The sequence below is a fragment of the Muntiacus reevesi genome, chromosome 4 (genome assembly GCF_963930625.1).
Source record: "Muntiacus reevesi chromosome 4, mMunRee1.1, whole genome shotgun sequence".
Lineage (NCBI taxonomy): Eukaryota > Metazoa > Chordata > Mammalia > Artiodactyla > Cervidae > Muntiacus > Muntiacus reevesi.
The window spans coordinates 142,185,975-142,200,897 of record NC_089252.1 but is presented as its reverse complement, the minus strand read 5'-3'; the positions used below and the strand labels follow the sequence as shown (position 1 = coordinate 142,200,897).

Genomic DNA, 14,923 nt, shown 5'->3' with positions numbered 1-14,923 from the left:
AAGGAGAGAAAAAAAGGGGAAAAAAAATTTTTTTTAATGATTTTAAAAGGGAAAAGCAGAAAGTGACAGCAGGTGACGAACAGGAGAAAAAGTCAGGGGGTCAGGTGGTGGAGGAGAGGCAGGAAGGGTGAACATGTGGAGAGATCCGGTGTCCTAGTCCAGGAGTGGACGTGCCTGCATCCTCCCCAACAACACCTTTGAGGAACAGACAGCCCCTGCTCTCACCCAGGATCAAAGTGCCAGTTCCATCCCCTCCACCTCCCAGCTCTAGGTGCAGACTGGAGTGGAGAAGTGAGACAGGGATTAGAGGCAGGGGGGCTGTGACAGATGCCAGAGCCCGGTCAGCTCCAGGTCTCTGGGGGCTGACTCTCCCGGTTCTTGCCGGGAGAGTTGAAATGGAAAGCAGCAGCAGGTTACAGTCGGGGCTGAGAAGTAAGGTGGAAACAGGCTTCGAGAAGAGGTGCTGCATGGTCTTGGAAGTAGCAGGAGTGGTCCATGACATTCCTGCACAGCCTAGGCAGGGGCTTCAGCATCCCTGCCCCCCACCTCTCCTGGCAGAGCTCATCTGCCCCGCCCCCACCCTTGCTGCAGATGGAGAAGCAGAATTTCATAAGCTGCAGCAGCTGTGGCCAGTGCCTCCGCTCCTCACCAGCTTCCTTCCCCAGAAGAGAGCAGCAGCAGGAGGAAGGGGTGGAGGGGGAGAGAGGAAAGGATGCAATAATAACCCCAAACCTTTTCATCTCAGCAGCCCCCATATTTATCAGCAAGCTCAATTCTCAGCAGCTCTTTCTCTCTCCTTGGCTCATAACCAAATGATCGCACAAGGCTTTGCTGAAAGGAGGCATGAGGCCACTGAGCCGGCATCGCCTCTCCCAGTCTGGGGGGTGGGAGGGAGTGGGGGGCACCACATTATACAGAGAAAGAGATGCACCTGTTTCCAGCAGTGGCGTGGGGTAGAAAGAGCTCATAAAGAGTCCCAGGTTGTTGCAAGAAAGATAATAATTTGATGGGGTTGAAATTAAATGTCCAAATTGAGGCTCCTTATGGACTTTGAAGGGGGTGGAGAGAACATGGGGGGTAGAGACCAGAAATGAGAAGAAAAAAAAAAGACAAAGAAAGAGAAAAACACACACGATGGAGTAGACAAAAGGGAGAAACCATAAAAAAACACCGAGGCACAAACAAAGACAGAAGCTGCGAGAGGAGGGAACTGGCACCTGGAAAGCAAGATGTTACAGCTGCACAGGGGGTTGGGGGAGCAAGAGAACCCTGGGAGGAGGAAACAACCTTGCATTCAGTGTCTTCACCAGATTCACAACTTTATGCAGGCAGTCTATGTGGGTTCTCCCTCCCCCTTTACCCTCCATACTGTGCCCACGTGGCATGCTCACACACCAGTTGGCCAGGCTTTGCCTTATCTGTCCCCCACCCACCACCACAGATCACACGCCAGGCCTGGAGAGCCTCTTGGCCTATCCACAGGCTGTAGGGCTGCGTTCTGCACACACTCTGGTGCGGCAGCTCCCAGCACGGGGGCTCTGGGCCCCCCCTCTCACTTCCTTCCAAAAGCGGGAGACTGCCTGGGGGGCTGCTTCCTCTTAACAGGGCGATTTCAAGCTATGCACTCAAGTCATCCAGCTAAGCACAGACTCCCACGCGGCGGCCCTCCATCTTCTCCACGCTGTTGGGGCTGCATTGATTTTGCAAGCTCCGCAGCCCTTCAGTGGAGACAAAGGGGTAGGCATGCCTGCCTGGCCGGCCGGCCGAAACCTCATCCGGCATGCTGAGGGCCAGGGTTCCCGGGAGAAGAGTAATGAGCGGCGGAGAACTTCGCTGAGTGCGGGCGGGCATACCCCGACACACCGGAGGGAAACAAACCGAGACACGGATGTTTAGGAGTGGGAGCGAGTGTCAAAACTCCGGAGTCGTGCTTTCTGACGGGCCCAAGGCAGAAATAAAGTGGCGTGATGGTGAGAGAACTAGAAAGAGATGGAAAGGGAAGGGGGCAAGCAGTCCCCAGCTTCAGAGGTAGGAAATAAATAATGTCCAGAAGGGTCTGGCTCTGAAGTGGACCAAATGGCTCTCCTGTCCCATGTTTATGAGGTCATGGACCATTAAACCAGCCAACCTACAGATGTCTTCATAAGACTTTACGAGATTAGACTGGGGAGACCCTATAACTCAGCAGCAAGAAGGGAAAACAGGAGGGAGAATTGCAGATAAGAGATGGTGGAAAAGGAGAGCAGGCGCCTCTCAGTGGGAGGATGTCTGGGTTCTGGCATCCCTCTGTCTTCACTTCTCGCCCCTGAGGTTCTGCCCATGTTCCTATGAGATTCAGAACTGCGACAGGCTTACATTACCCAGCAAATGCTTAATTATGTTTTCTTTCTAATCCAACTTCCAATTGCCCCTCACCCCCCACCATGCCCCACAATCATTGGGTGCTCAATTCCTTTGGTATTTGTGAAGCAAATAAAAAAGATCATATTTATAAACTCACATGTATTGGGATTTTCAAACCTGTTTGTCCATGTGGTTTTCCACAAATTCAGGAACTAGTAGCTGACTTTTCTAGGGGTCCCTAAAGGTTAATGTTTATTCTTCTAGTCATTTGGAGCGGACAGGAGCTCTACTCAGAAGGAAGGCATGGAATCTGAAGGGGTTAAGGGAAGGATGGAACAGGGTATGCTTTCTCTCACTCCCGCAGGCTCCCGCCACCCTGTGGTTATTTGCAGAAAGTCAGAGACCAAGAATGCTTAAGAAAAAGCCCTTTTCTCCCAGCTCTTTCAGAAATCCATGTGCTGCTACTGGCTGACGTTTGAGACCAAATTAAGGAAGGAGGGTAAGACCCACATCTTCAAACCACCACTCAGGATCCATACTTGAAAAGCAACCATTTATTAGAACCAATACAAGAGTATGAAAAGAGGGAAAGGGGGTGGGCGGAAGGGGGGAGAGAATGAGGTCTGCATCAGATGTCAGGTGTGGAAACACGTAAATTGCCTACTTTGAAACATTTACATTTAAAAGGCGAACATATATATATATCACTTATCCTAAAAAAAAAAAAATCAAAAGCAGACATGTTTGGCTGAAATATAACCAAGAAACACAACCAAAACTCCCCCACAAATGAAAAAGGTCCGTAGAGAATTCAATTTCCCATTTTTCCATTCAGAAATCTGGCTACAAAGTGTGATTTGTTTTGCTGCTCAGGATGGTACTGAGTGCTTAAAGAAACCCAGCTCCTGAAGTCTCTCGGAGCCCATCCTGTGGGAAGGGGTGGGAAGGCCTGTGGGCTGCGGGCAAATCAGCTCCTGACTACTTGGCAGGATGGCAGGCGGTGCTCTCTCCACCCTCCAGACCTCCCCAGAACCGCCTAGTGCTGCCGGCGCGGTGAACAGAGGAGTCCACAAAACACCAAGAACTGGAATGTGACTGCAGCAAGGGGCCAGGACCTTGTGCTTTTTTGTGGGTTACACATCTAGGGCCAAGGAGAGGGAGAGAAAGAGCCCTATTGGGAAGAAGAGGAGCTGGCTGAGCCCCTAGACTGAGATGCAGAGTAAGGCTCTTGAGCCCACACCTGGGCAGATAGTGTCCGAAAGTTTTCCCAAACCAGAAGGAAAAAAGGTCAGTCAGGTTCAGACTGTGGACACTGAGAGAGATGACAGATGCTGAAAACAGTGAACTGGATGAAGCTCTCAGGAGTATCAATGCCCAATTCTGAGTGTTAATCATGTCCCTAGGAAAAAAAACTTCTACTGTGGCTCTTTGGTGGGGGATGGAGGAAGCAGTTATGTTTACTGAACCAGCTGGTTCCTACGGGGAGGCGGAGGCTGGAGGACAGATGTTTAGAAGAGGTGGTGACCCAGATGTCCTGGGATCAGTTCAGGGAGTGAGAACATAAAGCACGCCCACGGTGTGTACTTCGCTCCTGAGACAGCTCCAGTATATTCCAAGCCTTAACTCCCAACCTGCAGAGAAACAAGCAGCAGCACCCGACTCCTTAATCCAATGCTCTCAGGTCTCAAACAAGCTTCTTTTTGTGGATGCAAGACAGAAATACTGAGTGCCGTGCCCCGTAACATCCTAAGTTAAGTCTGGACTATGAAGACTCATTCATGAAAACACTGTCAACATCTGAACTAGCAGCTTTGATGAGGGGTGGGGGGCAGAGAACTTGCCAAGGTCACTAAGTAGTTCCAGCCTTGGGACAACTCAGTGAGGACAAAACCTAGACTTCGGCTCAAGGCGTCCTCCATGGAGGACCCTCAAGTGTTCTGTCAACTGTGATTTACAATGCCTCACGACACCCCGTGAGGTAGGTCAGAATTATTACCCCCATTTGACAGATGGGGAACTGAGGCATTGAAAGGAGTGACTTGCCCAAGGTCAGCCTTTGTGAATCAGCGGAGGAGCTTGGCACACAGTCAACATCCACTCAATTCTTGTTCCACACCCTGGAGCATTTTTTTTCTCAGAGTGCACTTGAGAGCAAAAGAAGTCGGTAGGCACATCTCACTCTGCAAACCAGATGAACTCAATCAACCCTCAAGTATTAACTGATGGCCTATTATTTATCCAGCATAACACAAGGAGTCTTGGAGAAGAAACAAACTACTTCTGAAAGTCATGCGTTAATGGGCATTTTGAAAATAAAGTTACACTTTAAACATTAAGGGCATGAATTCTTTTATAAAGAAATACTCAGTTTATCATAAGACGTGAAGGACTAAGTCACACTGACTTCTCAAAGTTCTATACTGAGTAACCCAAATCCTGAAATTCAGAATGAAGCAACACCACATTCAAGCAGAAAGCCAAGAACCACTTCCTCAGTGGCGGTGGGGAGTGCTCTGAGCTCCATGCTGGTGGGGAAAGGCCAGTCACAGCAGTGGCAACGTTCTCTACAGGCTCGCCTGGGAACCTTGGCACCAACCAGCTGCTGCCACTCGTCCTTCCCCCATGACACCCAGGGGTGGCAGCTTTCCACCCTTTCTGCCTCAGCTCAACCTCAGGAGTTGCGGTATCTTCACATCAGTTCAAGATGAAAGAGACAGATGGTGACACTTATTTTTCCATTTAGGGAGAGGGTACGAAGTGGTATGAAGTGATCTCTATTAACTAGTCAGAGACTCTTGTAACATTCCTACCTCCTGCCAGAGGCCTAAATCTTTAACAAAAGGGAAAAGAAAAACATATCCCCACCCCCTTTGGATTTATAATGGATTCTGGTAGAAATCACTGACTGTTATCCTAAAACTAGGGGATAAACTAAACTAAACCCACAGCCAGTCCTGGTTTAGAATCAACTTGTAAGCTACTGGAAACTGCAAAACACTGACTTGAACCTTTAATAGTGCCATGATATGATGACACTCGACATCTTCTAAAGTCTTTTTGAAGAATCTCCAGGCAGGAAGTACCTCCTTTCCTCCATACCCACTTGGCAGTAGCCAAAGCAACAGGATCCTACGTACATCAGAAGCTCAAACAGTGAGTTAACACACACAGTATCATGTTCACCAGGGATACTCTAGTTCCAGGAAGGACCAACCACTTCAAGACCTAAATATAAACCTTTTTTCATTGACTGCTGATCACACTGGGTAAGTCCAGGTGATGAGAAAGTTCAAGACTGATTAAAGCAGCAGTGACAGTTCAGGGTCAGTCTGCATTAGAATTCCTCAAAAAGCATGACAAACTGGCCGTTGGGGCCTGGGTCAACTGTGAGGGTCACACTCATCAATGCCAGGGGACATCATCAAATTAAAAAAGAAAAAGAGAAAAAGGAGAGACGAGAGAATGACAAGATAAAAAGTTCATTGCATTCAATTTGGCCTAATTTCTTGATAATAGTTTCCTATTAGATTTTCTGATTAATACTGATGGCTCTTACCTAGGCTGTGATAATTAGGTTTTGATCTATTGTGACATTAATGATCACAATCAGTTGACTTTGAAATTGTCTTAATTAATGGCTCTTCCCTTGTTGGCTGCCTCCAGTACAGGGTCTGTCCCCTCCCCTACCACCTTGTTTTAACTCCTTCTCTTACTGACCTCAGAGACAAATAGCAGGAGGATCACTTTATTCCAATGAACCAGGATTTCTCTGACAGAGGAGCAACATGAGATGTTAGGTGAAACGAGGAACAGAACAGAAAGCTAGAAAACATGCTCTCAACAAAGAGGAAATATTCTGTCTGAGAAAACAGTCAGAGTAAAGCACGATGTTAAAGTGGCAACAACAAACTGAAGAAACTCTAAAAAGACAAGATGAGGTAGTTTAAAATTCAAGAAATTCAGCGAAAGCAAAAAGAAACTAGAATTTTTATGAAGCTATCCAAAGAACCTTCACCTTTAAGTCAACTTTCAATTATCCAACTCTCAATTATGCAGGCAGAGAAAAGTATCATTTTTCCTGTGGTCACATGGTCAGAACTAGGACATTGCTTAAGGTCAGACTGTTTCTTAACATGGCTTTCTTAGCATGGTTCAGCCTCACCCTGGACCTCCCCAGACAGATTAAGTCCAAAACTCCAGGTCACATGTATTTCTGGGAGGCTTCCGTATAACTGACACAAGTATCTGCTTAGAAATCACCATCTTGCAGCGTGAAATAAAACTACACTGTCCAGAACAGAGGCCCAGGTGTCACCAGATGGGCCCAAGCCTTCTTTTCAGCACATCTTTTTGTCATTGGAAAGTATGTCCCTGTTTTAAGCTCCAAGTCAGCCTCATGTTAATTCCTTCAAAAAGGATGAGAAACTGAAAAGGGTGTGAGCAACTCTTGATCTGCAAGGAATACATTTTACAGAATCTAGGATGAAGTAACAACACAAAACTGGCCCTGCAACACAGTTGATGCTTTCCACAAGTAAGGATTAACTATACTATTAAATACTTTGGCAAAGAACCTAGGGACCAAAGCCAGGGATTCTCAACCCCCACTTAACCTGTTGTTCTCTCTCAGGAGTAGCATTTCTAACTAAACCTGTTATCTTTACTTTCTGGGCTAAAACAAACCCTTGCAGTTCATCTATGGCCAGTTACCTTGGTTCATCCAAGGTCACAGATCTTTTCTACACACGAACCTAACCATCACCCTACTACTCTAGAACCACAAACTACTCCAACCAGTGGTCTCTGCCCCCAAATATAAAATAGGTGCCCATTTATAACATTTATTACACTATGCAGCGGTATGAAAATTCTTTGAGGTCAGGGACTGCATCTCTTTGAAATTTGCATCCCCAGGGACAAAAAACTGTCCATTGAATGAAGTAAATGCTGATGTACACTAATGTGACGGGAACTGGACAGCTCAGTACAAACCCAGTGACTAACTAGGCGGATGGGGGCCCAATTCTGAGCATACGCTTTTAGGGGCAAGCCAGGTAACACCTCTGTTTTTGAAAAACGTAACTTTTATGATTAGTGGTAGAGCCAAAATGAATAAATACACTGGGTTCAGACCTTTCCTCTCTCTGCCCTGACAGGTATGCTTGCTTGGTGGTCTAATTACAATAGTACACATCTCAGCACTCTTAACCTTCACTCTAAAAACCTAAACCAAAAGGATGGAGTTACGGGTGCTAAACGAGCTTTTTCTTTTGACCTCATTTGTAAGAAACCATTTCCACATCTCAAATCCAATGACATAACCCTTCTTGTGTCACTGTGATCTTATTTTAGGCCCCAGAATTCAAACCCTAAGGGCAAAGACAATCACTCGCTGGCCCAAACATGGATCCCTCTGACCCCTGTGCACCTTAGGTAAGCTGGGCTAAAATTAGATCCAACCAAATCACAAGATGAAATCACAAGCACCTTCCCCCAAGCCCCAGGATTTGGCCTAAAGATAAGGAAATTGAACTGCAGGGAGGCTACAGCACAGGAAGAAAGAGTTAAGAATAATTGAAAACTGCCCAAGAACAAGACCAGCTTTTCTTCAACAATAAAAAGTAGTACAGATATATGGCTGAGGGACTGCCAAGAACCATCTAAACTTTTGAGTGTTAGAACACCACAGATCCAAATGCTCCCTTGAGCAGAGGAAAACTGGACTGCAGAAGGAAAAATGATATGGCCCTCTCCAGGTTAAAAATGGGTGTTTCCATCAGGGCTGACATTCTCTAACAGCTGATCTTAACGTGAGGGCTTTTGTCCAGCCCAGGGCTCAGAGAAGCAGCCATGCTGACTTGGTAGACTCTGCTGCTCACAGCTCTGCCACATTCTGTGGAAGGAGAAATCCTTGAATGCTGATTACAAGAAGAAACTCAGCATTAGGAAGATGTTTTGAAAGAGGACTAACACAGGAAAAACAGACTTTGAGCCCCTGAGACCTAGGTATTTAAGAGTGCTTAGCCCAGGGCTACTAACTGTTCTGAGAGGAGAAAGCCCGATGAAAGCAGGTTTCTGTTCAGGCTGCAATTCTCCAAGGGCCTGGACAGCTACTCGACACAATCAAATGCTGGAGGCACGGGCAGGCGTCTAGTTTCCTTTCTTCTGAAGGGCTGAGATGAGTACTGGCGCTGGCTCCCTCTATTCCTACAGAACTGGCTGTGGACAGGCAGGGAGAGAACAAGTCTTGGGCAGCACACAGTATAAGACCTTGATTTCAATAACTGTGGACAGAAAAAGATGAATGGAGTGAAAACTAAAGTATTAAAGCAGTGATGAATAGAAGACAATACTGGGGGTTTTTTGTTGAAAGAAATCAGATTTTGATGAATGTTTTAAACATTACCCATAACCCTGGCAACCATGTGTCCCAGGTTTCTCAAGACCAATCTCAGTACCAAATAATTCGGCTGTGTTTTTTTTGTCCATGGCCTAGATTTGTGCTCTAAAAACGTGGCCACTGTACTGTTTACATGCCCACTCCTCCTGGAGGACACACACTAGCTACATGGATGAGCTGTCATTCTCTCCACCTGCAGACTGAGAGACCCGGATGGTCTCCTCAGCAGCTCTGGCCTACTCTTGTCCTGTTCTAGCACACTCTAATTGATATCCTTAGTTACTCGCATGAAAAACCTCTTTTCTGACCATCCCTTTCTTTCAGATGCCCATCAGATTAAGTACTAACAGCTGTCAATTATCCAGTGCTTGATCTAGGCCTCTAATTCCTTTAGCTAAGGAAGATGGAGATCAAACTCCTACCCATTTGAGGTGTGGGTTATGAGTTCTCACCCAATCACATTACCATTCAGAAGGATTTTCCTGGATGGCTAAAACCAAAAGCTTCATTGTTCCAGTCTGTCATGTCACTGCAGCAACAGCTGTCTTCTCGACTGTGCAGTATAATCTTTGACATAATTTATACAAGCACACAGAATTCAATCAGCAGCTGAGCAGGGAAGCAATGTTAACAAATGCTATGAATGGGTATATGATTTGCATATTATTTGGCTCATCTGTGAACTGGATCAATCTCTCCATTCCCCTCATTACTCTGAAAAATCTAGAGATGGTTGAATGCTCCTGGCCAGACAGCTATATGTTTTAAAAATCAAAAGCAACCACAAAAACAACCTCAATGGCTGGTGAACTCTAAAGTTAAGGCTATTTCAAGCATTTATTCTTATTTCCTCAGCTTCAGGCTGGGACAAGGATGCTCAAAACCCTGCTATTTCCTTACTTTTAGTCTTGATTCTCTAGCCCCCTTTAACTACCAAGAAAAAAAGGGAAAAGAGAAGTAGGGTGTTTCTTGGGGAACAAAGGCTGAAGGCAATAATCAGAAAAATAACCTCTCAACATAATGGCAAAGCAGGAAGAAGCCAAAAAAGAAATACTTTGCTGAGTTGGGGAGAGGCTGTGTCAACATGCTAATGCTGGGGCCTGTCATTCTCAGAGGTTGATAGTCTTCCACAGAAACTAATAAAAAAAAAAAAAAAATAAGATCCAACTAAGAGTTTTAGGGTGGAAAAACAGAAGGGCAGTAACACTTTGGGGACTCTTGGTGGCAAATCCAGAAGTCAACAAAGCAAGGAATTTACGATTATAAATGCTATGAATATTTAAAATTGATACTGTGGCCAGTGGCTCCCCTTCAAGAATTCCCCACTGAAAATAATGGCGTGGAGGGGAAAGTGGGGTCCACTGAGAAGTCTGAAGCCTCTTTGGTAACACGACTGCTTTGGGAGGCCACAAAAACTGGCAGGGTTGGAGGGTGCCTAGCACCTTGGCACAAGCACCAGGCAGTCACTTACACCTACATAAATATATAATCCAAATGGGAGAGATGGAAGGAAGTAACACATACATGCCAAACGTGATAGTAAAGACAACTGTATCCTACCCCATCATCCTCATGTACTAATAGCTACAAATTTCCAGTTAATAATCTTGTCATTTTCTAACAGACTTCACAAACTTGCAGAAGCCAATCAGGGACTGCTAAGAAGTAAGGCCAAAAGTCCTGGGGGTAGAAGGAGTGCCTTGACAAATCTGAATGTAAAATTTCAAGCCCTCCAAAGGATGCCACTCTTCTGGGAGGATGGTGAGGATGAACGACACAGGGCGGCCCAGAAGACCACATCAGGAACCCTGTATTCTCCTGGGTAGAGCTGAATCAGGTTGGGAAAGCCCCAACAGGTAGGCAGTTGCTATTGGCTTTTTAAGAAGACGGGCAACATCTTTTCCATCCCAACATCTCAAAACAAAGGCTAGCTGGTCATCAACACGTTCTAAGAGCCAAAGCAAGAAACCAAAATTCAACATCATTATAACAAAATCCCCCACCTAAAAAGCAACCAACCCTGAAAAGATCAAGACTCTAAGGTGATTAAAAAGTTAAAATTCATCTTGAGGTCACAGGGGAGCAGAAAGAAGAGAGTAGGGCAAAGGAAAAAATGCTGGGAATTACACACAGTATGTAAATGCCTGGTCTTCACAGAGAGACACTTATCATGAATCAGACCATCAGTTATGTTACAAGAGAACCAATACCAACATTTCTCCTGTGGAGCACAGTGATAAGCACATTTTTTATGGATGTGTTTAGGATAGAAGGGGATGGGTAGAAAGGAGAGGAGGCAGGGAGCTGAATGTGTTATGTACAAAGAGAAATGACAGAGACCACCCCCTCCTTTAGCTCTTTGCTGTTTCTTTCTCTTTGTTTTCCGCATCCTCAGGATATGCATGCCACGTCAGTCTCTCTTCATAAAATGCTATCACAATTTGTGGACATTTGACATTAGCTTCTTTTGCAAGAACCAGGTCTGCTTCATCTGTGTCTTTCCTGGAGAGAAAGAATATGAGACTTAGAAGAGAGGAAGAATGAGAGTCTGTCCAAACACTGGTTTGTATTACTGAATTATGAATTAGCTGACTTGATTTCCTCTCCATCAAAGCGAAAAGGATCCTAACGGCTCCATGATTTCAAGGAGAAATTTAAGTCAGTGAATCAAATTGTTAGTAAACATCATTTAACTACTACATCAGGAAGAGACAGAAGTCTTCAGCTAGAATAGATGGAACACATGGCAGGTTTAATTAAAAGGCTGAAAATTAAACTACTATATAAATTCTGCTCTCATAAGTTTTATTTGTGTGTATGAGCATGTGAGTGAACACACAATCAAAGCTACATTCAGCCCTATTGATTACGCATAAATTGCTCAATCCAGTTTCTGGATCATCTGAATCATGAAAGGGTCCTAACCCTCCTCATCTCTTGACTTTTTAAACACTCATCCTTTTGGTCAGAACTGTAGGTTGGAACGATAAGAAAATAGAAATTCAGGTCAGCAAAGAATGTAAAACCTAGTCACTAAAATGAAATGCAGTAATTAGCTGCAAATTTCAATTACCCAAGTTACACTTGCTTTACTATCCAGCATAACAAAAACAACAAAAATCTAGCAAGTTCCTTAACCAGGATTCCAAATCAAGAAAAAAAAATTTTTTTAATTAAAATTCCACTGAGATGTGGGAAAAGACAACTAACTCCTTTTTTTCCCCCTCCACCTAACTCCTTTTCTAGAAAACGGAGATGCTGAACTCATGGAGGTAAGCATTATGGGTAGGAAGAGGAGGGGGAAAACACACAGCTTAGAGCAGCTACCCAAATTTGGATTATGGTGGAAAAAGTTAGTTAATATGTGAATGTAAATCGTTAAGTTCCACATATGGGTAAGTGGGAAAAGCAGTCAATACAGCTCCTGACTTTGGACAGACTATAGTGATTCTTCAAATATAGGCTTCTGGGTAATTTACCAGCAAAATTTCAATCAGATAAAATATTAAACCTCCTGACTATCCAATTTTTAAGGTAATTAGCTTCCTTAGTGGCACTGTAGCAGGAACCCTCTATTTAGAGATCAAACTTAAATCACAAGCCCGAACACTTGGAAACAGGGAGGTAGTGGGGCTACAGCATAAATCACTCCGTCTTTAAGAAACCGCGCTGAGGGGAAGTAACTACACTTTCCTCTAAGAGCTATTCCCTCCACCGGATGAAATAACTCGTGCTTTGGCTAGTGTTATCCTTAATGCTTTTTGTTAAGATTACTTTTCTTCTCTTTTAGACATTATTCAGCGGTCTTGGTCTTCAGTGGTGGCAGAAAGCCTCACTCAATTTCTGTCCCATGGCCACAGGCTCATGGTGTAACGGTAAATGATTCAGAACTGTGTAAATAAATGGTTAGGTCATGTTTATATGTTTCCTACCTCAATTCTACCATTTTCTGGTATGTGGGCTAATATAATTTGGCTTAATACCAAAGTTTTACAATCTTAAATCCACTCTGAACCATAATTCCCATTTAATACTGACAGCGGATATCAGTTAAAAATTTAGATCCCTGACAATTAGAATTCTTAGCTGGGGAATACTCAGTCTTCCACACGAGTTCAAGTCACTGTAAAGAAACACAACTGCAGAGGGAGGCCCAATCTCTCTCACCATTTCATTAGGAACATTAAGTCACCACAGGAATCTGTCGCCCCGATGATCTTTTCTGGTTCCAGTCCTCTCTCAAAGCCCCGAGCGATATCATTGCTCTGCTATAAACAGAAGATAAAGAAAGGTTATAGCTTGGAGGTAAGAGTAAAAAACCTCCCTGTTTCTCAGCTCAACAAAGCACAACCTAAGTTAATATTACTGGATACCATTTTTGTCACTCAACTCATGAAGTTCTTAGAACTTCAGAAATACAATACTGGGTCAGCCAGTAACAGAGATGCTAAGAGCTATTTTGCAGGAAGATGCAGCTGTCCTTCTAGTATTCATCAAAGGATTGGGAGTGGCCCCTAAAACTGCTTAATATCCCTTAAGTACTCTGGAGTCATCATCGAGGAACTCCTCTCATCCCCTAATCTAATATCCTTAAACTTGCTTCTCAGATGATAAACAAGTCCAGGTAAACTAAATCCTTTTTCATTTTATAAACTTCAAGTACACCACCTCTCAATCTTTGTTTTCTGGACTTTCAGTTCACCTAACACTGAGCAGTATTTTTAATACTTCTTTTCGCATAGCCATCTGTACTTACAAATGAACAGTGATTAAGAAGGGATTCAAAGAACTACTGTAAAATAGCAAATTTCTTTCAGAGATCACATACTATAATCCCCATGCACTGGGGAAGAGGCCCTGATCTGTGCCTGTCCCCTCCTGATGGAGATAAGTCGTTAGCTTTATAGAGTAAACTGGAGAGGGATTTAAAACAAAAAATTCTGTAGGGGATTATTCAAACTTGGTCAAATTGCAGTCATGCAATCTAGATAAGGAGCACAGGATTTGGTTCAGGTGTGACGGCACTGGTGAGAGCAAAATGGTGAAATTTTATACAAACCAGGTAATTTAAACAACCTTACTATGGAAGATAATGCCAGCTTATCTAATGGTAACACAAAAAAGACTTAGAAAGACTGCCCAAATGAATTAAATCGCCAATGTCTGATTTTCGTGATAAAATCTCTGATCTGCCATTCACCTTGCTTTCTTCTGAGAGATACAAAGCCTTCAGCATCCAGGTGGTCCCAAAGATACCAGGACCCATACTGAGCAGGAAATCCCATGCATGAATCAGGGGACATACAGGCTCAAAAGCATAGCCTCTTTTGGGGCGCTTAAAGGGAGGAGGTTCCCAGATGTGCACACAGCTGCTCACAGCTGGAATGCTGGCACAGCAACCAAGTCGTAAATCATAGCTGGCGGCTGAAAACAGTTTGCCACATAGGGAGGGAAGGGAAGAAAAATGTTCAAGCTGCTGAAAAGGAGCCGAGGCGAGGAAAATGCTAAAATCATCACACAGGCAGTAATCTTAAATCAGGCATAATGCCGACTAACAAATTTCTTCTGCAGTGGTCTAAAGAAAGAAATGAAATCCCCTCCTGCACCTTTAAAATACACAATCACCTATCTTCCCAGCTGCCTACATGACAGCCATCAGCACTGCTGAGAATGCTGCCAGGGGCCCCAGGTGAACATTACAATGTAAAGGACATATGTGTGGGGGGTTAGTTTTCAAGGTCGGCAGCATCAAAACCTGGCCTAGGAAGGAAACTCTGCACTGGCCAGTGTCTCAAAGTCAGATTGCTCTTTTTTTTTGTTGCCCCCTCCCCCAGACTACTCCTTTTTAAAAGAACAGAAACCTTAGGTTGAGGAAATACACACTACATGTCAAAAATGGCTACAGAAGTCATGCTGTGTTGTTTCTTGGTCTCCTTACTTAGATAGAATATGCATCAAATGACAAGAACCAGAATACAAAGGACTGATAAAAAAGTAAAAAGAAAGATAAAGCCAAGTCTTAGCTCCTTAGAGAAGGGAAGGCATTTTCAAATTATTTACTAGTATGCGATATCATAATGATATACACACCTCACCAGAATAGGGCAGTTTTAAAGAATAAGACTGCAAAAAATAAAATTAATCAGGGAAACAAACAGAATACTGGAGTCCACTTTCACT

At 44.2% G+C, this 14,923-nt stretch overlaps 1 protein-coding gene across 6 annotated transcripts in view; it reads right to left on the bottom strand.

The window, feature by feature from the left end:
- Positions 1-2,877: 2,877 nt before the first annotated feature.
- The window catches only part of CBX5 (chromobox 5), a 34,279-nt gene continuing 22,233 nt past the window's right edge, over positions 2,878-14,923 (bottom strand). For 5 of the 6 annotated variants that reach the window (XM_065934246.1, XM_065934248.1, XM_065934247.1 and 2 more), the window contains 2 exons: positions 12,911-13,011; positions 2,878-11,245 (listed from right to left, as the gene is read on the bottom strand). In XM_065934246.1, coding sequence (XP_065790318.1) covers positions 11,095-11,245; positions 12,911-13,011 — 252 coding nt within the window. In that variant the 3' untranslated portion in view covers positions 2,878-11,094. The remainder of the gene's footprint in view (positions 11,246-12,910; positions 13,012-14,923) is intronic. The other variant, XM_065934251.1, reaches the window with a different exon arrangement.